The 24,828-nt window shown below is 42.2% G+C and overlaps 1 protein-coding gene across 1 annotated transcript in view; it reads right to left on the bottom strand.

Moving 5' to 3' along the window:
* The window catches only part of LOC122201660 (1-phosphatidylinositol 4,5-bisphosphate phosphodiesterase epsilon-1-like), a 224,901-nt gene that overhangs the window by 161,786 nt on the left and 38,287 nt on the right, over positions 1-24,828 (bottom strand). Inside the window, 1 exon segment of the mRNA XM_042907512.1 lies at positions 20,070-20,358. Within this exon segment, the coding sequence (XP_042763446.1) occupies positions 20,070-20,358 (289 nt within the window).

Genomic DNA, 24,828 nt, shown 5'->3' with positions numbered 1-24,828 from the left:
ACCTCACTAGGTTGTTTTCAGAATTTCTTAAGATGTACATAAAACACTCAGCATAGTGGCTAGGCTGTTAATGGAAGACCTGCATGTGTCCACCTGGAATCTGAGCATGTTGTCATATGCACTGGGAGTGTGTTAGTATTTACTTGTTTATAAGCACATGAGAGTTGGCAAAGGGGGAAACAGGTCATAAACATACATAAGACATGTGGCTCCTTCACTCTGTCACAGACCCAATTACTCACTGGTCTGTTCTTTCTTTCAGGGTGACTTCCTTTCTGTCTACAGTTACACATATAAACATAAGTAGTACAAAGAGATTATATTCTCTAACAGCTGGTGGATCATATCGAATTACTCTGTAATTTCTTCACCAAAAGGGACCCACTGGCTAGCCTCTGCTGTCTTTGAAGGAATAATCATAAACCAGACCTCCCCTCTGGCCACTCTGAGTGAGTCTTACAGTTGTTGCCCGCTAATCCTGAGTGCCAGGGAGAACTCCCAACATTCTTATCAATGGAGAGTATTTGGAGGTCTTTTTAAGTTGACCTTGAAACTGAATGAGACCAAGGGACTGAGGATGGAAAGGAGGGGAGAAGAGATTGAGGTTGCGGGATGAGTGGGTGGCATAGCTAGGACCTGAACCCATGTTTTTACCCGAGGATTCTCTTGTTTAAAATAATGCAGACTCTGATTCATGAGGTCTCAGGGGGGCCTAAGACTTCTGCTGGTTCTGGGACCACATTCAGTTGCAAGGGGGTTGGTGTTGGTAAAGCGCTTACGACAGTTTATGATACGCAGTTCCTGATTCAATAAATGGTAGTTATCATTATTCCTGTTGTTTGTATTACTTGAATTGGTTGAGCTGCATGTAGCTCTCAGAAATTGGGAAAATGCTTTTGGGGCTCCCAGTTAGTTTTCTGTGAACTTGACTGGTTCAGATCAGTGTCCCAGGGTTCAAAGACTGGTTCAAGTGGAGTGGGTGAACTGACCACTTTGAAGATGTCTTCAGAGCTGAGGAGTAGACATCAAGACAGAGTGGACTGAACATCCAAGTGAACATAAAGCAAACCCTGCCTCCCACATGTGGCAGCAAGCAAAGGGTGCTGCCGGAGAAGGGGGTCTTTGCTCTATGCAGCAGGTAGCTTTCCTGCTCCAAGAGCAGCTGTGGACCTGGCAAAGAAGCTCTTGGCCCTCAGAAGGTGAGTAGGCTCTCCTCAGGCAAAGGGGGGAGACACAGAAGCCATGAGACACAGAAGGTCCCTTGAGGAGGCTTGTTTCACAGATAATGTAGAGTCTTGCTACTCAATATGAGAGCCTTGACTAGCAGCAACTGCATTTTAGGGAGCCTCCTGAACATTCAGAATCTCACCCCACCCAGACCTAGTAAATCCAAATCCTCATTTCAACAGGTTTCCCAGGAGACCCATAAACTCATTACAGTCTGAGAAGCTTGGCTCAGAAGGAGTTTCATTACAAGCAACTGACACAGAGGCATCTGGACATAGCAGAGGATGAGCTCCCTGACTTCACAAATCACCAACAGCCACAGTTATCACTCATCATTGCAATTATTTTTCTTTTAATTTTTTTAATGTTTGTTTTTGAGAGAGACAGAGAGACAGAGAGCGAGAGGGGGAGGGGCAGGGAGGGAGACACAGAATCCCAAGTAGGCCCCAGGCTCTGAGCTGTCCGCACAGAGCTGGACACAGGGCCCGAACTCACGAACCGTGAGATCATGACCTGAGTTCACCAGGGATGCTGAACCAACTGAGCCACCCAGACACTCCCATTATATTATTAATAATAGTAACAAACGCAGCTTATTTGTATAATGGTTTACAGTCAACAAATCAAATGTCTCTGCATTCTTTTGATTTATAAGACAAGCTTATTATTTCCACTATGATTACAGAAAACTAAGGCTTGGAGAGACTGAATAATCAGATCTGAGGTCCCCTATAGTGGTGCTTTGAAACTGCACTTCAAAAATCCATTTCCAACAAAGAAGACTAAATCAAAGTTATTTTATTATATATCGGTCACTTCCTAAGTACACGGTTTCTCATTAATTTGTAATGAGTACAGAAAAGATTAATCTTAATAACTATTTTTAAGGCAATGCAGGTTTTTTGGTTTTAGATTCAAAGTGATAAAGATACAAGAACGACTTTTTTGAAAAACAAAATCACCAAAATTTATATCCGAGTAAACACTAAGCAGTCACCTTTGAATACTATATTTGTGCTACCCAGGTGCCCTGGATAGCCCTGGGTCCTTTCCCAGTGCTGTTTTCAGAGTCCATAGCACTGTTGTTTGGGCCTCTTCCACCTTATGTTGCTGTCTCCAGCAACTGGCAGAACGCCCACAGAGGAGCGCTGGGTAACTATCACTGAATAAACAGATGGAGAGATTGATAAGCACAAAGGAGTGTGACACAACCCAAGGTCAAAGGGATCCAAGACCAGGGGCCCCCTGTGGAGAGGTCAGAAGGTTCTGGGAGGGAAGTGGCAGCCATGTCTACAGATTCTTCCTCAGACAGCCAGTGTAATCTCTCCAAGTCTAGACATTCAGGGAAGAAGCAAAAGGAAGGGATGGGAAGAAGAACAGGAAGTCCTACAAGTGGAATCTATTGGCAAGGCTGATCTGTGACCCAGTTTTGACAAATGAGGTAGTAAGTCTGTGGTGTGCCCAACACAGCTATTTCAGTACATCTGTATCCCTCCCCTCCCCCCTCCTGTATCCATTTCCATTCCTTACCTTTCATCCATCCTTTTCTCCTCCCTTCCTTCCATCCTTTCTCTTTTCCTTTTGAAAGGAAGAGTTCGCATTAAAAGTTCCAACTTTCTTATGCCTGAGCTAGGGAAGGAGAAAAAGAGATTTACCTGTGCATTATTCCACTGAGCTAGCTAGGAAGACCAGAGAGACCTTCCAGGCAGGTGAGGCACTGTCTGTGGCTGATGCGGCTTGGAATCATGGGGAGGAGTGGGTGTGGATGGGATAAATGAGCTCTGAAAGCAAGAGTCAGGAAGAGCCATTGTGGACAGCCCTGTCTTGCTGAGGTCTGCCTTGACCCAGGGCCCACCCACTGCTCCAGACAAGCCTCCGGACCAGGGTGCCCTTCACAGCTCCATTTCCCACAGTCTTCTCCATGTTCCCTCTCTCCGCTCCTGCCAAACCCAACCCCTTCTAGTCCCCTCCTGAGAACCATGCTGCCTCGAAGACTTTGTTCTCAGTATTTCTAGAATGCCTTCTTTGCTCCATCTTTTTTTTGTCTGTTTGTTTTTATTTTTGAGAGTGTGCTAATCACCTTATGTTCATTAGATTCATTTATTTCATACCATTCTAATTCTCTGAGGCAAGTATCTGCATTGTCCCCATTTTACAAGCAAGATGATGAAACTTACGAACAGAGGAGTTAAGTAATCTACCCTGGGTCACCCAGCTTGTACATGGCAGATCTGGGATTTAGGTCTGTCTGTCACCAAAGTGCACACTAATCTTAGCCTCATATGTATCAATGTAACCACATGTTCACATGTCAATCCGTCAACTAAATCAACTCCTAGGAATTAAGAACACTGTCTTTTTTCATTGTTTTTATCCCTAGCTAGAACAAAGCCATGGCCAGCATTCAGTAAACGTTTTCCACATTGTGCTTCAGTACAATGTATTTCCTAGAGGTAGACTACAGACAGGGTAAGAGCTCGAGTTTAGCTCAAGATTAGTTCAAATCATGCTTCTCTGGCACCTAAATCTGTGACCATGTAGGGATTGGTTCTTAGTTGCTCTGTTTCTTGGTTTCCTATCTTTCTGTCCATCTCCATGTTTAGTGGATCACAAGTATCAGGGAGTTAGGGGAATTATTTGTTCTTCTTCAATTCCCTCCTCTTTCTTAGCCTCCAAACTGCTTTACAGTGTTTAGCCCCCAGTAGGCACTGAGTTGAGTACTTAGTGAATGAATGAACCTTCATAATTCTCTATGAATTTGTCTCTCCAGTTTTGTTTTTTTTTTTAATGGGATCAAGAAAGAAAGTATGCCACTTAACAGTTATGGGGAGCAAGATGCAAAGTTACACAGTGCTATGCATTAGAAAACTAACTAAAGTATTTTGCTGGAAACAGTGACAAAGGATATTGAAAATAGAAATCGAGGTTGGGAACTTAACAAGACCCTGTGTATGGAAAATGTGAATGCTCTCTGGACCTTTTCCAACCCAGTTCCTGAATATGTAACAGACTTCCAGAAGATCTAACTTGGGCTTTAAAATCCCATTCGCAGGGGAAGAAATATTGTGTATGTTATAGGTTTGGAACACGATCCATTTGTGGATTTACAACCGAGGTGTTCAGATACTTCAAAAAAGGACAAAGACCAAAGTGCACGTGGTCTCATCAGACTGGCGCAGAGCAGCTGAAACAAGACATAATCCCACTTGGAGACCCTTGAGGCCTCCAGCCTTTCCCCTTGGATAACTCTGAAAGGCGTCCAGCAAGTTCCAATTTGGGCAGGGGTTTGTTTATTCTGCTTGGTTCAAATCAGGGCTACGGATCCCTAATGGTTTTCATGTCCCTAAAGGTTTTCCACATTTGGGCAAGATCTATGCTTTATGGAAGCCGGAGGAGGCCCTGCTCCCAGCCTGAAGGGCTGGGCCAATATGCCAAGAGCACTCAAATGCCCTGACTCCCGGAAAAGGTTAGCAGCATCTACCCATTGGCATGAGCTTGGAGATTTTCACAGTGGTGCTGTGTTGTAGTAAAAATGCCTCCATTCTTAACCAACTGTAATTTTTATTACATTTCATTTTTCTCCTGGTGAGGCTAACTTTTCAAGACTAGTCTTTTTCCTGTAACCACTGCCGTGTGCCAATGAAAACTCCATGGGCTCGCACTGGCTTCTGGCTCTTTATTTTGAGCCCACCATTCCTAATCTGGGAATAATCATTCAGGTTTGTAATTGCCACTCTCTTTCCTAACAGACAGAGGCTCTTCCTCCAGGCTCTCAACCCCAACAGGCTTCTCTTGGTCTGACCTTCCTAATATTCAGCCTGCTAAGAGCCTGTGATGGCTCTTTCTAATCCTTCAGGTCCAGGTTTTCACCTGAATTGTAACCACACCTACCAAATTAACCTTATCTCTCTTATCCACCCACTAGACTATTGCTGAGAATCATTTCCTCATTGTTTCCCAGGCACTGCACTAATTCTGACCCTGACACTTCACATCATGTGCTTTTCCTTCGCGGAACAACTTCTGTATCTCCCAGGAAGACCCCCAACCAGAAACTGGTTCAAAGACAACCTGTCTGTGTTTATAGCCCTTCTCCTCTTTGTCCAAATTTCCATCCCAGCCTCTTAAACCCAAGACCGGAAATCTCAGAATATAATCCAGGAATCTCGAATGTAGATGCCTGCAGGGCCAGGCAGGTGCCAGGTGTAGCCAGGGAGGAGTATGGAGCTGGTGTGTCTTGTCTGGCGGGGGGGGGGGGGGGGGGGGGGGGGGGGGGGGGGTCAGGGGCCAGCCCACAGGGCCAAAAGCGAGTGGTGGCCCAGGACTGCCAGAGAAGCCAGCACTCTACATTTTAATGCAAAGTTTCCCAATTTTTAAAATACTGCAGCTGTCAAAGAAAAACACACATGGCCTGGATTTGGCCCATGAGGGAGGTTTTGTGTCCCTGGTATAAGTAAGACAGGACTTCAAGTCCTAGTACTCAGTGAGCTTGGCATGGGGCGGGGAGCATGAAGTCTCTGTGCCTGGAGGGGCACTGTCTTCAACCTCCCTCTCTAGGTCACACAAGGCCCTCTTCTAAACTTGCTGGAATACAAGTGCTGGAAAGTAGAGAAAGCTGGGCTACTAGGCCATTCCCTCTTTTCCCACCTCATCACAACAACCACATTAGCACATTAGCTGATACTGTCTGGGTTTCTTTTTCAGAATAGTCATGTATTTTCAGATTCAATAGCCACAATGATTTTACACATTTTGGGGTACAAAAGAAGAGGCAGTGCAGGCGGGGGCTTCTCTGGTTTATTTTTATCAGAATTATAGAATTGTCCTTTTGAAACACTCTTGTGTTCACTTCTGCTTAAAACCCTCTGATGGCTTCCCACTGCTTCTAGGGATAAAGACAAGGGCCCTAAACAAGAGCCAGTATTATCTGGCAATTTATTTTCCTTCTCAAAGCCTTAGTTTCTTCATATGTTAAGATGTCAATTTTAAATTAGACGATACTTTAAAAACACTTGTCAAAAAACATCTTGCCCACAGTGAGCACCCAATAACTGTTAGCCTTTACTGTTCTGACTTCTCCAAACCACTTTCCTTTCAAACCTCAAACCTGCCATATTCCCTTCTGCCACTGGGCCTTTGCACATACAATTACTTCTGTCTAGAACGTACTTCAAACCCTTCTTCCCTTAATTTTTATCTGTTGAACCTTTAGCTGTAAGCTGAAACATCATTGCCTCAGTAAGGCCTTCTCAGATCAGGTCAAATCCCCTTTAACAGGGTCTCACACAAGCCATGCCTTGTAGCATGTATCAGGTTATAATTTGTCATTTGTTTTTGTAAATACTTGATTTCCTATTGGTCTTTAAGCTCCATGTGGGTAGGGGCAATGTCTGCTCTACTCTTGGTACCTGGCAGTATAGGTATTTAATAAATATTTATAAAGTAAATAAATTTTCACCACCGGTGGCCTCTTCTTGCTGTGCTGGTGTATGATAACCATAGAGAAGAGGGTCTTCCCCCAAAGATATAGAGGAAATGAGGACTTCTCTCCTGGTTTGAGGACTGGACAGTGAAGGTGTCCTCATCTTTATGCTCAGGAAAGAGACCCCAGACCCTCCAAAGCAGGGCTAATGCTGAGGTTGGGGTGACCCCCTTCCTTCTTCCCCTCTTCTCTTTTCTCAACACACTGCAAGCCCACTTTGCAGAGATCAGACCCTCAGGACCATGTGCCAACTGGCCTAGGGGTATGAGGGCACCTGGGGAATTACAGAAACAGATCAGTAAGAAATCATTGCATGGCTGTTCACCTCCCTGTGGACCAGTTAATACCTCCCAACTGGGCAGGACCCTGCCTTCTGCCACCTACCTTAAGTCACACACTAAGCAGGGCTGGGACCAGCCCAAATGATTTTGGTAAATGATGCATGAAAAAGAGTCATTGCTGGTGAATTAACTTTTCGTGTTGGTGATGCTCAGAGGATTCAATGAGATGGCTTCAAATGTTCTTTCCTGGTTTTAGTACAGGTACCTGTATATTAGCTTAGAGTTGTGTATTCGTTTGTTCATTCATTCACTCAACAAATATTTTCTGGGCCCCTTCTGTGTGCTGGGTGCTGGGTGGCTATTTTGGTAGAGAGGAACATATTTGCTTGGCTCATTAGCTAGTAGGAGTCTCTTCTCCCATTTGGTTGATTCTGTGCCATGACACATCAGCTATAGATGGGAACATCCCCATCTACCCTTATAGGTGCTCACACCTTCAAATGCTTGAGATATCCTTGAAGTCCTCAGATGTCTCTAGGACAAGGATGTAACAGGTATGCAGTAAAATGATCAGTTTTGTAGTCAGATGGACCTGTGTGCAAATCAGGGGTTCCATGCTGTACTTAGACACATATGTACACACACACACACACACACACACACACACACACACACACATACACACACATCCTGAGTGAGAGAGAGAGAGAGAGAGAGAGAGAGAAAGAGATTGAGTGGGAGAGACCTGAGTGGGAGAGAACCTGAATGGTTTCCTAGCATTTAAGAACTTGAATTTGGGAATCAAACAGGCTTGGGATCACATGCTGACTTTGGTGCTAATAGCTGATCACCCCAGTTAAAAGTCTGGTTCTAAATTTGGTAGTTTGTAAGTCCAGCTCTTGTGAGTTGCCAAGATCTGTGAAACTTTGTGTACTCTCAGTTCCCTTCTGTGTTCTTCATAATCCACAGAAATGTCTGTTTGAAATGGATTTTAGATGATTCTGCTTATTAACGCAAAAATGCAATTCTGAATATACACAGGTAAAATACCCACCACTGCTACCAAGTGTATTTCTGGAGACTGTAACATTCACAGAGAGAGCCTCAGAGGGGCTGAAGCATACATCTGTTCAGACCTTAATAGAATCACTTGTGGATTAATACTATAGGAATCATATTACTAAAAATTTGTGGTCATGATCAAATACAGAGTTAAAAGACTTTAAGTACCAAATATGTACCTCTAGTGAGCCAAGTATTTGACTTTCTTGAAGATGGTAAAATATCTCCTGTTAGAATTCAGTTCACTGAAAACAAAATACTCTTAAAATGCCCTCTTCCTACTTTAACTGTATTACCAATTTCTTTATGATTTCTTGGTTTTTAGATTCAATTCCAACAGAAGTTTAAATAATGACTCAGACTATCTTGAGATAGTCTCCTTTTTTTCCTCTTAAATACTTACTACCGACCCACATGTTATTAGAAACAGATTATAAGCATATTCCATTATCTTCTATAACTGTTCCCATGGACAAGAATTTTCATCGTTCATTTAAAATGAGTTTTTGTCTTTAGGAGAATAAACAATCCAAAAACACTAAAAAGGATTAGTTACATTTACTGAAAAGTCTTATTTAATTGTATGCATCTTCACTAAAATGTACCAATTTGAACTTGAACACTAAATTTTGTATCAATCATAGATTTTAGACATGGCTCTTAATCCCAGGAATAAGTCTTTTCCACTCTGGAGGGGAGAGAGATGATATCAACAAAGAATGAAGTAGAAACAGCAGAAGGTACATGATACAGGTGAGCACTTGTTTTCCTTGGTGAAATAAGGTTCACATTTCTCCAGGCTCTCAAGTGGTTTTCGGAACCCCAGACTTCACTCAAGATGGCACAGGGACTTCCCTCTGAGCCACTAGAGCCTGTGCTTATCAACTATAACATTTGTACTGAAAACTGCATGTTTTTCTGTCCATCTCCTCCAGTAGCAAGTGAGCTCCTTCAAAGTTAAGACTGTATCTTATTCACTGTTTTATCCTCAGGACTTGGCACAGTGCTTCGAACACAGTAGATACTCAATAAATATTTGTTAAATAAATAAATGAATGAATAAATGGCCTGATGCATGGGTCCTAAGAAAAACCTAACTAAAGACTTTATATAGGGGTGGCTCCCAGCTTGTAGATACCTCCTTTCAAGTATCCCTTAAAATGTTACTGCTCTGGGTCCACAGCCATGGAAACCTGGAGGGTGTCTTTCTTTCTGTGTGCATCTGTGACTGAGTTAAAAGCAGAGCATTGAATTAAGAACAGTGGAAGGTTGGTATTTTAAAGTGGCAGCAATCATTACCACTATCATCATCCTCAGCATCACCATCATTGTCATTACATTTATTGAGCACATATTATGTGCCAGATACTATGCTAAGTTCTTTAAATATCTCATTTAATCCTCAAAACAACTCTATAAAGTTGTGTTCTTAATTCCATTTTGCAGATGCAGACACTGAAGCCTTGAGAAGAAAAGTCACCTATTCAAGATAACACAGTGTTGACTGAATTTCTTTTAATTGTGAAGCAACTTAGAGGTTGACAGTTCTATCAGGACAAAGAGCCTGAAATTATACTGGTCTTACTCACTCCGAGGCCCTCTCCCCACCCTCCTTCAACAAAACATCTGGTCCCCCCCTTCTCTATTTTCTCATCTGAATATAACCCCAATGGTCTTCAGTGCGGCAACTGATAACAACGGTATTGGAGATGAGGGGCTTGAATCCAGCATGAGGGGTTTGAATCTTCACACAGGCTCTGAAAGCCTCTTTTAAAGCACGAAACACATAGTATGTACTCATGGAAATTAACCTTCGAACAGTATAGATGAGTAGAAAACGGCAAGTAAAGGGCCATCTCTTGGAGGTAATCATTTTTGCTCGTTCCTGTATCTATTCTTTGGCAGTTATGTCCTTACACCATAAAAGGGTTACATCCCCAATGTCTTTATATATTCTCTTCCCCTGAAAGAAGAATATATTCAATCACCTCAATTAAAGATGAAGAATTGGGCCCATTTTCCCAATTATTGAAAGCTATATATTTTTAGTTTTTTTTCCTGTTGGTAATTGCCTCAGCTTTAAAACTATTCTTAAACTTCTCACTTTATGCTTCTATTTAAATATATTTCTTAACTCCCTCAGGGTTATTCATCTGTTCTTTACCATTCTCTAATTAAACTAGCCTCTTTCAGGATAAGTACAACAATTTATTATTCCAGTATGGTTTTGGGGAACATTTAATTACTGACATAGGAAAATCATCTTTTAGAACTTTTTCATTTAAAATATTCAGGAGTTCAGTTTTATTTGTGTCAAGTAAGTATTTTGGGGAAGGCTTAGAATTCAATTGCTGTTTTGTCTGTGGATATAGAGTTTCAAATAACTATCTCGCAAATGAATTTCTGGAACATAGACCATTCTGAGATTCTATAACTATGACTTGACATTTTCAAGACCAGCTCACATATGGAAACTACAAGTGACTGTCACAGGTTGCTGTCCTCACCAATCACCTTTCTGAATTCAACGATGAGGACTTTTTTTAATCATAAAGAATTTATTAGGGGCGCCTGGGTGGCTCAGTCGGTTGAGTATCCGACTTCGGCTCAGGTCATGATCTCGCAGTTTGTGAGTTCGAGCCCCGCATCAGGCTCTATGCTGACAGCTCAGAGCCTGGAGCCTGCTTTGGATTCTGTGTCCCCCTCTCTCTCCACCTCACCCCTGCTTGTGCTCTGTCTCTCTCTGTCTTTCAAAAATGAATAAACATTAAAAAAATTTTTTTAAATAATAAAAAAAGAATTTATTAGTTTCTTATTTTAGAGGTGTTAGTACTTTATTTTAGTACTTATTTTAGAGGTGTTAGTACATTCAATAATTCAATAATTAGTATTTAATTGACCCTTGACTTCCTGATTACTTGAAATGATAGTAGGGAATGAAGCAGGAGTAGGCATATAATCCAACAACCCTATTAATTTTTAACCATTAATAACAAATGGGAAGATTGGAGATGATATTTATTTATTTATTTATTTATTTATTTATTCATTTATTTTGAGAGACAGAGAGCGCGTGAGTGAGGAAGGGGCACAGAAAGAGGGAGAAAGAGAATCCCAATCAGGTTCCACACACAGCATGGAGCCTGATTCTGGGCTCCATCTCATGACTGTAAAATCATGAATGACTGTGCCAAGTAGGATGCTCAACCGACCAAACCACCCAGGTTCCTCAGAAATGATTTTTTTTTTAAAGATAAAATTAATGGTCATCTTAGGCTCAGCTCCCTTTATCCATACTATATCCATTCAATCCCCACATTGTATTAATTCTACCCCTTATATACACCTCTCTGTGGCTTCCCCAGGATTCAGAGGTGTGACCTAAACACACTCAGATGTGACTGAGGAGTGTGACTCTACACCCAGGTGCAACCTCAGAGTAAATCACCAGATGTGACCCAAGCAGGTCATTCCATGGCCAGGTGTAACTGAAGATTGCGACTGCTGCTTATAACCACTGTACTTCTGGTACAGTGAACAGTTTGCGCAGTGCACAAAGATGCTTACCTGAGTGGAAAAGAGGTCTGAAATCCAGCCAGCCGGCATGCTGTGCACTAATTGATATGCATGGGTATGAGGCTGCATCACCCTGTGGAGAGTGGGGAGGGCGGCCTTTTTGTAATTTCTACCAGTTGCTAAATGTGCCAACAACACCCTACCAGGAACAGTGCCTTAGCAATATCCTCCTAAATGCCTCCAGTTCTCATTGTCCTTTCTCTCCATCCACCTTCCACACCAAGCACACTCACCTGAAGTATCAGAGACTAATTCAGTAGGCTTGGGGGTGAAGCCCAAGAGACTATACTTTGGATACTTAGGCCAGGGTTAAGGATGACACTTTGTACAGCCCCACCCCTTATTATAGCCAAATGGAGCTTTCTAAAAACCCAATTTGATCAAATCACACTCTTCCTTAGTACCCGTCAGCATCTCAGACTACTTGCAAGGTGAAATCCAAGCTCTTTATTATTAAATACAGCCCCCTAGAGACCTATTTTCTCCCCCAGCCGTAGCACCATGCCTTCCTACTTAGCCTCTGTACTTTCCAAGCTTCGGCCAGAACAGCCTGGTAGACCAGCAGTTCCCTGGACACATTGTGTCTCTTCCTGTCTCGTGCCTTTGCATCTGTGTGCCCCATTCCCTCTGCCAGTTACCATCAGCTCCTCCATCTGTCCCCAGCCCTCCCGAGGGAGTCTCCCTCATCAGTCAACACTCCAGATCTCTATTCTAACCCGTCAAGACACTCTGTTCACAAAGCCGAGCTGGTATCCACTACAGAAAGAACAGGAAAGTATATTATTATGGGGTCATGAGTGAAGAGTGGATGGGCTGGTGTAGTTAGGGGGGCTCTGGACTACCAGAGGGGAAGGAGGGGAGAGGAGTTCAGACAGGAGTAAGGGAGGCCCCAAAGATAGCCCTGCAACCATTCCAGGGCCCTGGTGCTGATAATGGCTTATTGAGACACTGAAAATGGCTTTTGTGCCAGCTCAAAAACTTCCTAAGTGTATTTGCATTTTCATTTTGTATGCGTTCAATGTTTGTACAACATACAGTGAAAATTAGTGTTTTCTTTCTTTGGCTCTAAAATTATCTCATTCAATTAAGCATTATCAAATAGCAATGACTGCATGTTCCTTGATTCTGTAAACACACCCACCATTCGATTCCATGGAGACTTACGCCAGATGGGTCTTTCTAAAAAACCCGATCTGATCAAATCATACCCTTCCTCAGAACCCTTCAGTGTCTTTCTTTACTTACAAGGTAAAATCCAAGTTTTTTATCATGAAATACAGCCCCCTGAAGACTTCCTGTTGCTAGTAATTCCCTCCTCGCAGGATTGTCAAAAGAACTGTCTTAGTTTCCTAGTGCTGCTATAAGAAGTTACCACCACTGGGATGGTTTATAACAACAGAAATGTCTCCTGTCCCTGGTCTAGATGTCCAAAATCCAGGTGTTGGCAGGGCCATGCTTCCTGTAAGACTCTGGTTAGAATCCTCCCTTGCTTCTTCCCAGATTCTAGTAGGGTCTGGAAGTCTTTGATGTCCCTTGGCTTGTGGTGGCACCACTCCAGCCTTTGCCTCCATCATCACGTGGTATTCACCCCAATGTAGGTCTGTCTCTGTGTCTCTATGTCTCTTTTCTTCTTCTTCTTCTTCTTCTTCTTCTTCTTCTTCTTCTTCTTCTTCTTCTTTAATTTTTAATATTATTTATTTTTGAGAGAGAGAGAGCACGAGCAGGGAAGGGCAGAAAGAGAGAGGGAGACACAGGATCCAAAGCAGGTTTCAGGCTCCAAGCTGTCAACACAGAGCCCAATGCGGGGTTTGAATCCAAGAACTGCAAGATCATGACCTGAGCTGAAGTTGGATGCCCAACTGACTGAGCCACCCAGGCGCCCCTCTTCTCTTCTTCTAATAAGGAAATCCAGTTACTGGGTTTGGGGCTCACTCTCACTGAAAATGATCTCATCTTCACTTGAGTATATCTGCAAAGACCCTATTTCCAAATCAGAGCACATTCATAGGTACTAGGGATTAGGACTTCGGGATATCTTTTTTGGGGGATGCAAGTCAATCCACAATAAGGACTAATTGAAATAATGCAGACGAAGGGCCTACATAACGTATGCACTCAACTGGCTGCCTAGATTTGAGTTCTCACACTACTCCTGATGACCTATGTACCCACATGCAAGATTCTTAATGTCTCTGGGCCTCAATTTCCTCATTAGTAAACAGTACCTCTTTCATTGGACCACTGAATGGTTTTCAATGAAATCACACAGGCAAAGCACTCAGAGCAATACCTGGCACCAAGTGAGAACTAAGAAAATGTTAACAAGTAGTATGACTTATTACTGTGATTCTACCCCACTCTAACCTGCCCCTAAACCCAGTTTTCTCTTTACAAATGGAAGGGTTTAAAATTTCAGAGATATCAGCTATCTTGAAAAAACTAAAGAAAAAAAATGTAATTCCTCTGCTTGGCCCTTCTTCCCCTTCAAAATATGCATAATTGCTTTGACTTAAGAAGCATCATGTTGGGGCTCCTGGGTGGCTCAGTTGGTTCAGTGTCCGACTTTGGCTCAGGTCATGATTTCATGGTTCACAAGAGTGAACTCTGCACTGGGCTCTGTGCCAACAGCTCAGAGCCTGGAGCCTGCTTCACATTCTGTCTTCCTCTCTCTCTGCCCATCCCCAACTTGCTCCCCTGTCTTTCTCTCTCTCTCAAAGATAAATAAATATTAAAAAAAAAATTTTTTTAAAAAGAAACAAACATCATGTCTCCAGTAATATTTGAGGTAGGTGACTTCACCTTTCCCTGGTACTTTGGAAATATCCCCTGATTATAAGCAGGAGTCACAATCCTCACTTACACCTGGCCATGGAGTGACCTGCTTGGGTCACATCTGGTGATTTACTCTGAAGCTACACCTGGGTGTGCAGTCATACTCCTCAGTCACATCTGAGCATCTTTAGGTCACAGTTAGACATGGAGTCACATTCCTGGGTCACACTCAGGCACAGAGTCATAGTCCTGGATGACACCTGACTACTGTGGACCCAAGGCATAGGGGTTTGTTCTGTGCCCACCAAACTTACTGGCCCCGTGAGCTATAGACCCTACCATCAACTGAGTAGCCCAGCACTTTATGAATCTCTTGGTGGGTAGTACGAGCTACCTCAACAGACCTAAAACATAATATTACATTTTCTCTGGAGTGAGAAATATTATTGTTCAAGTTGAAGACTTCAGAGGTGATCTCTTGCATTCTTCCCAGAGATGACACAGTACTCGGCCACAGTGGGCAATGAACGAGTACTTTCTCATTGATTAACTTGTACAGAAACATACTCTAAATTACATTAAAGCATACTTTTAACCACCAAGAAAATAATTTCAAGGCCACAAAACTAACAAGTCAGAGGATTTCTTTATATAAACTTAAATCTTGGAATTAGAAGTATGTATATGCCTTCCCCTGCTTGGTAGGCATGTACAGGGTAATTATTTTGATTATGAGGAAGTCAACTAAGACAGCCTTTATAAACTAAATTATTTATGAGGGACAGTCACATAGTTCAAATGTGTGTGTGTATTCCTATTATGACTTCTTGTTTTTATCCTTGAAGGTACTAATTTTAGAAAAATACATAAATAGAATATCCTTATTGTGGTGAAAGAAAATAAGTCAAAATTTTATTAGACATTTCTATCAGAAACAAAATGTTGCCTACTTCCAATAAGAATATTAAATATGTAAGGCACTCTCTCTCAACACAGAGCCCTACACGGGGCTCAAACTCATGAACTGTGAGATCATGACCTGAACCGAACTTGGACGCTTAACTAAGCCACCCAGGTGCCCCTAGTTATTCTTTACATCTACATACATACACTCAAACTGGTAAAAATGAACAGTGGAGTTTTCTTTTCTACTACATAATTTATATATGAATAACTGAACTTTGTTCTGGTTATATGTAAATACTTAATCCTTTAATTTAGAAACTTACTTAGCAATAATTTGAGAAGGAAATATTGAGTTTAATGTACCAAATTTATAATATTGGTTGGTCCAATATGGACATTTGAGAACACTTAGCTGCCTTATGTTTTTTTTCTAATTTTACTATCAGTGCTTTACATTAATATCAGAGATGTCACTCTTTTCTCTCCTTTTTTACTTTATCTTGCTTTTGTAATTTTCAGTAGATAGTCCACTGGAGAAAAAAAGGAAACAAAAGCAGGTAATGTGTTTAGAAAACTTCCTGATTGTTGACATCAATAATTCTTTTGACTGCCACTGCTATTGGGAGTTGATCTTGAGATTCTAGCAAGGTTAATGGGAGGGGGAGAAAGGGACTCAGGCTAGAAATAGATGGTGTAAACCCTCCCTTTTCCATGGTGACACAGCACTCCTTTGTAATCAAGGGCACACCCTTCCCAATCAATGCTTTATATCAGAAAATGTTTCATGTTTTTTGGCAAACTTGCAAGTTAGTAGACAGACCATCCTTGGTGGTCCTGACGGCAGAATGTTTGTGTACTGATTGTTGGCTGCCTTTCTAGAGCGACCTGTACCATCAGAGGTGTGTAAGCTCAATGAAGTGCTGAAGAGTTCGCAGAATCCTGTAGGCTGTGGTAAAGGTGCAAAACTGCACAACTTTGGCCAATCAACCCTTGAATCACCAGTTCCTGACTTGTGAATGCCTTGTGACTAATGAAAACTGGTTAGACATTTTCTCTTCCTATTCTTATCTACTGCAGGCTCCTCCAACCCTCATCTTGTAATCATAACCACTTCCAGAAGATGAGTTGACTTGTGCCTCCTGGAGGTTCATGTGAAAGCTTTCACAACCTCGGCCTAACATCTTAATAGCCCTGGGACCAAAGACCTTCCTAACATCATCTTCTTTAAAAATTTTTTTATTCTTTTTTTTTTGGGGGGGGGGATAGGGGGAGGCTTAAATACATATAACATAAAATGTAGCATTCTAACCATTTTTAAGTGTATTGTTCAGTGGTATTAAACACATTCACACTGTTGTGCAGAACCCTTCATTTTATAAAATAGGAACTCTATACTCATTAACAATGACTCCCCATTCCTTGTTCCCCATCAGCCCTTGGTCTCTATGATGCTGACTGTTCTAAGTGTCTTATATAAATAGGATCAAACAGTATTTGTCTTTTCCCTTCCTCCTTTTTCTCTACCTTTCCAAACTCTATTTAACCTATTTCAAACATGACTTTTTCATGGAATAAGTCATTTTCTTCCTTATCTTTTTCCTCTGGGAAAAAAGTTTAAATACTTCCCTGCCTCTCTTCCCTTCTCCACTCCATTTATAAGCCTCCATTTGAAAAACAGGGGTAGGAGAAGGGGAAAGTACTGGGATAATAACTTTCTGATTGTTTTATATAGGTATGAATTTTGAAATGTAATTATCCACAGCAAGAGAATTAGATGCCAACATCTGAAATCTCTATAATGGCCCAAAGTTCTTTTCAAAATCTTCATAATACTTTCATTTTAACTCTACTCATCTTAACTAAACTTATTTTCCCTAAATAAGAAGTGTCTTTTAACTCATTTGTATTGCTTTTTCCTTGGAGGCTGATTCACAGTATTCCAATAATTGTGTTTTTCTCTTTATTCCATGGGAAGTGTATAGATTTCAATTGTGTTATGGGTTAAAGAGGTTTTTGAGGACTAGAGTCAACCAAAATCACAATGTTTAATACTGTTTCTCTAGGAAAGTATTCTAAGTTCCACATAGCTCCTGAGAAATGAACTTTTGGAATACAAGTCATTTATAAGATGGGAACTGAGTCTGTGTTATATATTTCCCAGAGATCTTCATTAGCAATACAGAACTGAAAGCTGTTGGCCAGTTCAGTGCCACAGAACATACAGTGAACAATAAAAGAAGCAGACAACCAAGTCACAGCCAGGATGTGCTCCAGCCGCCCCCCCCCTCCCCCCACCGCTGGAATATATGGCCATCAGACTTTAAGACCCAGTTAGTCAATATGCTGAACCTACAGATTCTATAAACATTCTATGATTTTGAATGCCTATATGGTTTTTTGGGTGCATTTTCTTCCACGGCATGTTAAAGAAACCTATGTTTCACTATGGCATGTATAGACTCGGAAGAGTCTACAGGAGAGGGCCCTGAAGTTGAAAAGGTTTCCAAGAGAAGAAGTCAGAACTACAGAAGTAAGCCCAGGGCAGAAGCCAGCCAGTTAACTGTATAGTTCAGCAGAAGCCACTTACAGAGGGATATCAAAAAGCATTAAAGAGCTACAAAACAGAAAGTTAAAGAAACTCCCAACTCTTGAATAAACTGCTAATTTAAAAATGACACATGAGTTGATGACCCAATGAATCTCTGAGCTGGGAATGTGGATCCATGAGGTTCTGATTTGAAAAGGGAAGTACAAATAGCAACTGAGATAAAGTTACTATCAGGGCCCCAGACACACTAACTAGCAGCCTCCTTTTTCCTTCCCAAAGGTCTGTGTAAGACTGGAGGCAGCTGCCTTGGTCAGGGAGCCTGGAGATTTGTCCCTCTGCAATTAATGGAGAAGAAAGAAAGTGGCTTTTGTTGACTTTTGTTTGTTTAGGGCAAAGCCATTTGTCACAAAGGACATTAATTCCTTCTCTAAGCTCTTTGAACGATTAGAGCCACTTCTATATTATTTAGTACTCAACTCCCTGCAGTATCATATTATTCTTTGAATACTTGGTGCACACAAATCTTGCCTCTTCACTAGGATCATAAAGAACGTGAAGGCAAGTAAATTGACCTGCACTTCATTAGAATCTCCCATATACCTACACACTCTGCTGGGCACAGATCAGGTATCTGACAAACACAGGTTGATTAACTCATAGGATGAGGTCCTTACATAGAGTCACAAGCCTTGAAGCAACAACAATTCCACATGCCAATCTCAGCCCAACTTCTCAGGAAGAGCATGGATGGAGAGTGGAAGCTTGGCAGTTACTAGGAGCCACAACAGAGTAGAGAAATCCTGAGTATTGTGCATAGGGGAAACTGTTTACCACCTAGAGACTATTCTAGCTCCATGATGATAGAAAACTATGTTTTGTTTCCTACCCAGCACTTAGCACCTGGCAGAGGCTCAAAACACAGATTGAATAAACGAAAAACATATGAAACCCTTTGGTTTCCTTATGCTTTGCTTTTCTAAGCACACACCTTGTGTTTTCCTTCATTCATTATGTATAACCAAGCTGCAAAAGTTAAAAAATGACTCCAGGAAACAAACCAACATGGTACCCACATGGTACACAGGGAGGTGTGTACTCCTGTCAGGTGTGTACTCCCCAGGGTGTGTGTGCCAGGACAGTGGTTGAAGATCCAGGAGGAAGATCACTGACCTGCTAGCCACAGGTCTGCGGATTACTGCAGAGGGACACTAGCTGCTCTTCTTGAGAGAAATGGCCGGATGTCAGATGGAGCCCTTGGCAGCCCCCAGGCAGTGGAACGTTGCTCTGCATGGTCCCCGTCTGGCTGGCAGCTTCCTGCCAGGGAAGGCTGCCAAGTGGGTTGTGACAGCTGTGCAGTGTACAAATCTCCAAGGTGCTTTGGTGCACTGCCATTTCTGACCTGCCTGTCTGCCTACTCGTGGGAAGTAGCTGGGAAGTTCTGGTGCTGAGGGGCCCCATTTTCCACTGGCTTTCATTTTTTAGCAGGATGCCCGAATATCCTGTTTGTTAAGATGGGAGTCATTGGAAGATGGCCTTTAGCTTTTCTGGTCAACATGAACCTATTGATTCTGTGTAGGAGGAAGAACTGTATTTCACTCTGTTTCACACCCATGTTGGTTTTCACTGTGACCACATGACCACACTTGTTTGGTCTTTTCACAGTAATTGACAGCTGTCATAGACTGCCACTAGGAGAAACCCTGTGTCTGAGTAATTAAAAAAAAAAAAAAAAAAATCAGGGGCGCCTGGGTGGCTCCGTCGGTTAAGTGGCCGACTTCGGCTCAGGTCATGATCTCGCAGTCTGTGAGTTCAAGCCCTGCGTTGGGCCCTGTGCTGACAGCTCAGAGCCTGGAGCCTGCTTCGGATTCTGTGTCTCCCTCTCTCTCTGCCCCTCCCCTGCTCATGCTCTGTCCCTCTCACTCTCAAAAATGAGTAAATGTTAAAAAAAAATTTTTTTTTAAATATCAAAGATAGCCTTGTAACCATTTATTTCTATCGGAAATGAAATGTCAAAATCTCAATGCTTATTGTTTGGAATGTTGACACCTGAAAGGATTTTGATAAAGGACTACCTTTTCATAGTTTATTAAAGCAGCAACTTTTATTTATTTAAAATTGCCACTAAGTGACCTCAAGTATTCATCAGGAGATGCACACATGTTAACCTAGATTCCTTTCTGCACTCAAAGATGAAAAGTGAAATTTCAGACCTTACCTTTTAGCATCATTCGTCCGGTGGATCCTCCAAAGGTACTGAGTAGGCCACTTCTTGCTCCTAAAGATGTGGTTGCTTCTAGCAGAGAACCCACGATGTACTGAGATATGGACGTCCTCTGGAGGGTGGCACGGTACTCACATATGGTATCTCGGACACATTGCTTTAAGCACGGACCAACCCTAATCCTTTCATGGGCTGTTTCAGAGGCTGGAAGCTTTGTGAAGAAATGAAGAAGAGATCCAATTGTATTTTCTATTTCTTCTCTCCTTCTCACTGCATTGTAGATCTGTGAATAGCACAGAGTACAGGAAGTATTAATCTAGTTTCTTAGAAAAGCAAATTAGTTTGTTGACAAAATGCCAAGATGACTTATTAAGAAAGAAGGCTCAGTTGCTCTAAGCACAAACACTCTTGAGCACTGGACTCATGCATTAACCTGAACATTCTACAGACACCATTTATTTGGAAAAGCTATGTGCAGTTATGAAATCGGCCATTCAAACAACCATGCTATCAAACAGAGCACTTACAAGTTGTTCCAACCAAAAATATATTCAGCTCAAATTTCTCCTCCTCCTCCTTAGCAGAGCAAAGCTCTTCTGCAGGGCGACAAAGTCAAACCTTTGCTTTTAGTCCTTTTGGACTCTCCTGTGTGCATGACTGTCCCAGGTTTGTCTGCCTCCAAGGAGCACTTCAACCTGACATTCATGAGGAATCTTTTCTCTATGCTCAAACTGAAGTGAGGATGAGATGGTCACAGAGAAGGAGAAGTTCTAGATTTCTCTCTCAGGCACAATCCTTCAATCCATCATCTTGGTCCAAAGTCTTTGAATCCTTTTCCCTCTTCATCCTTTCTCACCTCCCACCTCCAAAGCATTGACAGTTCCTGCCCACTCTTGTTGCTCTGTCTCTGTCACTATCCTGATTTCCTCTCTCCTTTATTACCTGAATTCACCAAAAATTTATCTCAAGGAGACTGAACAATTTTTTTAAGATTTATTTTTAAGTAATTTCTATACCCAACGTGGGTCTCGAACCCACAACCCCAGGATCAAGAGTCACATGCTCCACCAACTGAGCCAGCAGGGCACCGCAAGGAGATTGCACAATTAGGACAAGCTTCCAACCATAATTCCAATATAGTTGTTCAACATTTATATAGATCCTGCTCTGTGGAGGCAGCGTGCTGAAAGATGTGGGGCATGTACAAGAAGTAACACATACCTCCTTTGCTGAAAAATTGCACAATCTAATTTAAAAGATGAGGCCTGAAAATTGTGAGGTTTGATATTATTATTACAGGGAGGTTTTAGGTTTTGTCAAGGTCTCTGGGAAGCCTGAGACTCCTGAGGAGTGTATAAATAATAGGGAAGAAATACCACATGGGTGAGTTAATCTAGTTTTCTGATGGTGGAATAAAAGTTGACTACAATGTGCTGCCTCCATCATGCTACCTTGGGCACCTTGTCTGATCATTCATTCAACAAATAGTTATTTTGTGTTTATATACCAGTTATGTGTCAGGTCTGGGTAAATAAGATAGCTTTTCCTCTCAGAGAGTTCACAGTCTAGTAAGGCAGACAGATAAGCAAAGAGCTCACAGTAGGATGAAAATGGAGGTCAAGCCCTCTCGTGACATCAGTAAGTACCCAGGGAAAGGAAGTCCCTTGAATGTCCTCCAGGCTGTGAATGTGCCCCTGTGATGCTGCACACTCCAAATCCCACCTTAACCAGGACCACTGGCACTTGAAAGGACAATCACTGAGGTGTGCTAGGTCCTTAAGAGACCCTAGAATGTACCTAGAACACCCCCAGATGTTCAAATTGCACTGACTCTAACTAGATTTCTAATCTACCTTCTGCAGCCTACTGGTATATATTTGGCACTTGAAGGAAGAGTATGAATTCTTTAGCTTTAATTCTCTGTCATTAAATTTCTGGCGGCCAGTGTAGCCATGGGGATGGTGCGCTGGGACAGATAGAACTCAGGCTTTGGGGTCAGGTATGTGGGGTTGTGCAGCTGGCTCTGCCTTGACCAGCTAGAGAGAGGCTCATAAGCATGAGCAAGCTGACTTGAATGTTTAGAGAAAGCTTCCTCTTGTGTAAAGTGGGGATACTAACACCCCTCTTTAGGATGTTCTGGGATTCACCAGACTACATGTAAAGTGCTCACCCTAGTGTCTACAAACGGCACCCATTACTATTGGGCAAGAAGAGAATGGACTCTTCCATCCTCAAGGAACAGCAGGTGGTTGTATAACAACAGAACATGGTCTATGAAATTCACTTTTATGGGGTTATACCCTTGTTCTTATGTGCTGCTGGATAATATCATCCTAACCTTATTTGAGTGTATTATGAGGGCAAACTGGGGCTGAGAGATGCAGAGCTCCGGACATGCTTTTCCTCTCTCAGCTCCAAATCATACAGGCAATATCCAACATGATATGTGTCAAATAAGTCCTTCAGAAATTTAAATGCTCTAGAAGTTGAGAGAAAAGAACCCACTGTGAGCTTTGATGGCTAAAGAAGCCTTCCGAGGGAAAGCAGATTTGAGCTGTGCCTTGGAAAACAGGCACGGTTCTAATCAGAGGAGCTGGGGGAGTCAACTCACACGGTGAGCAAGGGTGAAGAGACTGGAAATAGTAAATGCCTTAAAGACGGTGAGCAAAGCAGGGTATTTAGAGAAGAGAGTGAGTGTGGGGCATAACTGGGAAATTAGAAAGGTCAGTTGGCCTGATAAAGGAGAGCCTTGAATGTTAAGCAAGGAGGTTTAATCCATCAGAGGTTGGGAACCCTTCACTTTTTATTTTTTGCTTGTTTTTATCAGAGGAATGATGCTAAGAAGGTTTTATTTTATAAAGATTAATATGCTGACAGTTCTTGGTTACTAATGGGTTTACCTACTTTCTTTATGTGCCAAGCTGCTCCACTGGCACGTTATGTCTTCACTCATTACCTTGTGCATCCCAGTTTCCACACCACTCCTTCAGATTCCCAGTGTCCCATTCAGTCCTTCATCCAGGTTTCCCTAAATGTTTTCCTCAGATCATTAGATCTAGAGCGACTGTATGATATAAGGACTCCTTGATCATTGAAAAACTCAGTACATGTTTCTCCTTTTGAAGATTTACATTGCATATTAGAATATTAAAGACCGTGAAAAGGGTCAGAGTAAAGAAATCTATTTTATTTTGTTTAACTGAATATTTGGAGTGTTTCTCATGTATGTTATTTGACCATGGATTTCTCTGCTTTGCTTTGCTTTGTTTTTCCTCGGTTTCCTTTTTTTTTTTCCTCCTCTCCTCTCCTCTCCTCTCCTCTCCTCTCCTCTCTCCTCTCCTCTCCTCTCCTCCCCTCCCTTCCTTCCTTCCAAGAATATAGCCAGGGAACGACTGTTGTACCAAATAATTTACTCGAATCAAGTGTTCTCATTTTCATTTCCTTGACCTCTGAAATAGACAATCATCCATCTTTCCTGAAGTCCTGCCTCTCTTACCATCTCACTGCTCCATCTCTGCCTTATTCTGTGGCTCCCCTTCCTCCTTGGGTCTTCAGAGTAATTGTGATGCAACAGAGAGGTGCCAATCAGTGCCTAATGTAGGGAGTAACACGTTGGCTAGCCATAGGTCAGATTTACCTGATCAGACAAAGGACCTGTTTGATCTGACACACAGTGTTTCAAAATCAGAGAAGCGGGGCGCCTGGCTCGTTCAGTCTAAGTAGAGCATGTAACTCTTGATCTCAGGGTCATGAGTTCGAGCCCCACGTTGGGTGCAGAGATTACTTAAGTAAATAAGTCCTTAAAAAAAATAAACTTAGGGACACCTGGGTGGGTTAGTTGGCTAAGCATCTGGCTTTTGGTTTTGGCTCAGGTTTCATGAGTTCAAGCCCTGTGTCAGACTCTGCACTGACAGTGCAGAGCATGCTTGGGATTCTCTCTCTTTCCCTTTCTCTCTGCCCCTCCCCCATTCATGCTGTCTCTGTCTCAAAATAAACATGTAAACTTAAAAAAAAATAAAATCAAGGGGCGCCTGGGTGGCGCAGTCGGTTAAGCGTCCGACTTCAGCCAGGTCACAATCTCGCGGTCTGTGAGTTCGAGCCCCGCGTCAGGCTCTGGGCTGATGGCTCGGAGCCTGGAGCCTGTTTCCGATTCTGTGTCTCCCTCTCTCTCTCTGCCCCTCCCCCGTTCATGCTCTGTCTCTCTCTGTCCCAAAAATAAATAAAAAAAAACGTTGAAAAAAAAAATAAAATAAAATCAAGAAAGTTGATGTTACAGCATCTCCTAAAAACTGGAACAATCTGGTAACACTGAACATTCCTGTGTGGTGTCAAATGGATAGACCCTCCCTTGTTACCTGGGGCACAAGTTCTCCAGTTGGCTCCAGTCCCTATCACTCTCTAGTGATCCCATCTTGCCAATAGCTGGTCACCATTAGTATATGAGTATGTGATCCCTGCCTTAATGGGATATAAACGTGGCTATAGATATATATAATAAACATATACTGAGCTCCCCCAGCATGTGCTCTGTGTGCTCCTTCCTGTGCTAGTTGCCAAGGACACAGAAAGTCATGGTCTCTGCACTCAAGGGGTGTTGCAGTTTACCTTCAACATACATAAATATTAGGTATGTACTAAGTAATTATTCAGCATTGTCATCAGCACTTGTTTCTAAGTCCTCAAATGTGTTTGAAGACATAAAGATGAAGACTTCTAGAATAAAGCTCTGAGCTACCACCACCATTGCTAACAC

This window comes from Panthera leo, chromosome D2 (genome assembly GCF_018350215.1).
Source record: "Panthera leo isolate Ple1 chromosome D2, P.leo_Ple1_pat1.1, whole genome shotgun sequence".
Taxonomy (NCBI): domain Eukaryota; kingdom Metazoa; phylum Chordata; class Mammalia; order Carnivora; family Felidae; genus Panthera; species Panthera leo.
The sequence above is the reverse complement of the archived record's forward strand: the minus strand, read 5'-3'. Positions and strand labels throughout refer to the sequence as shown.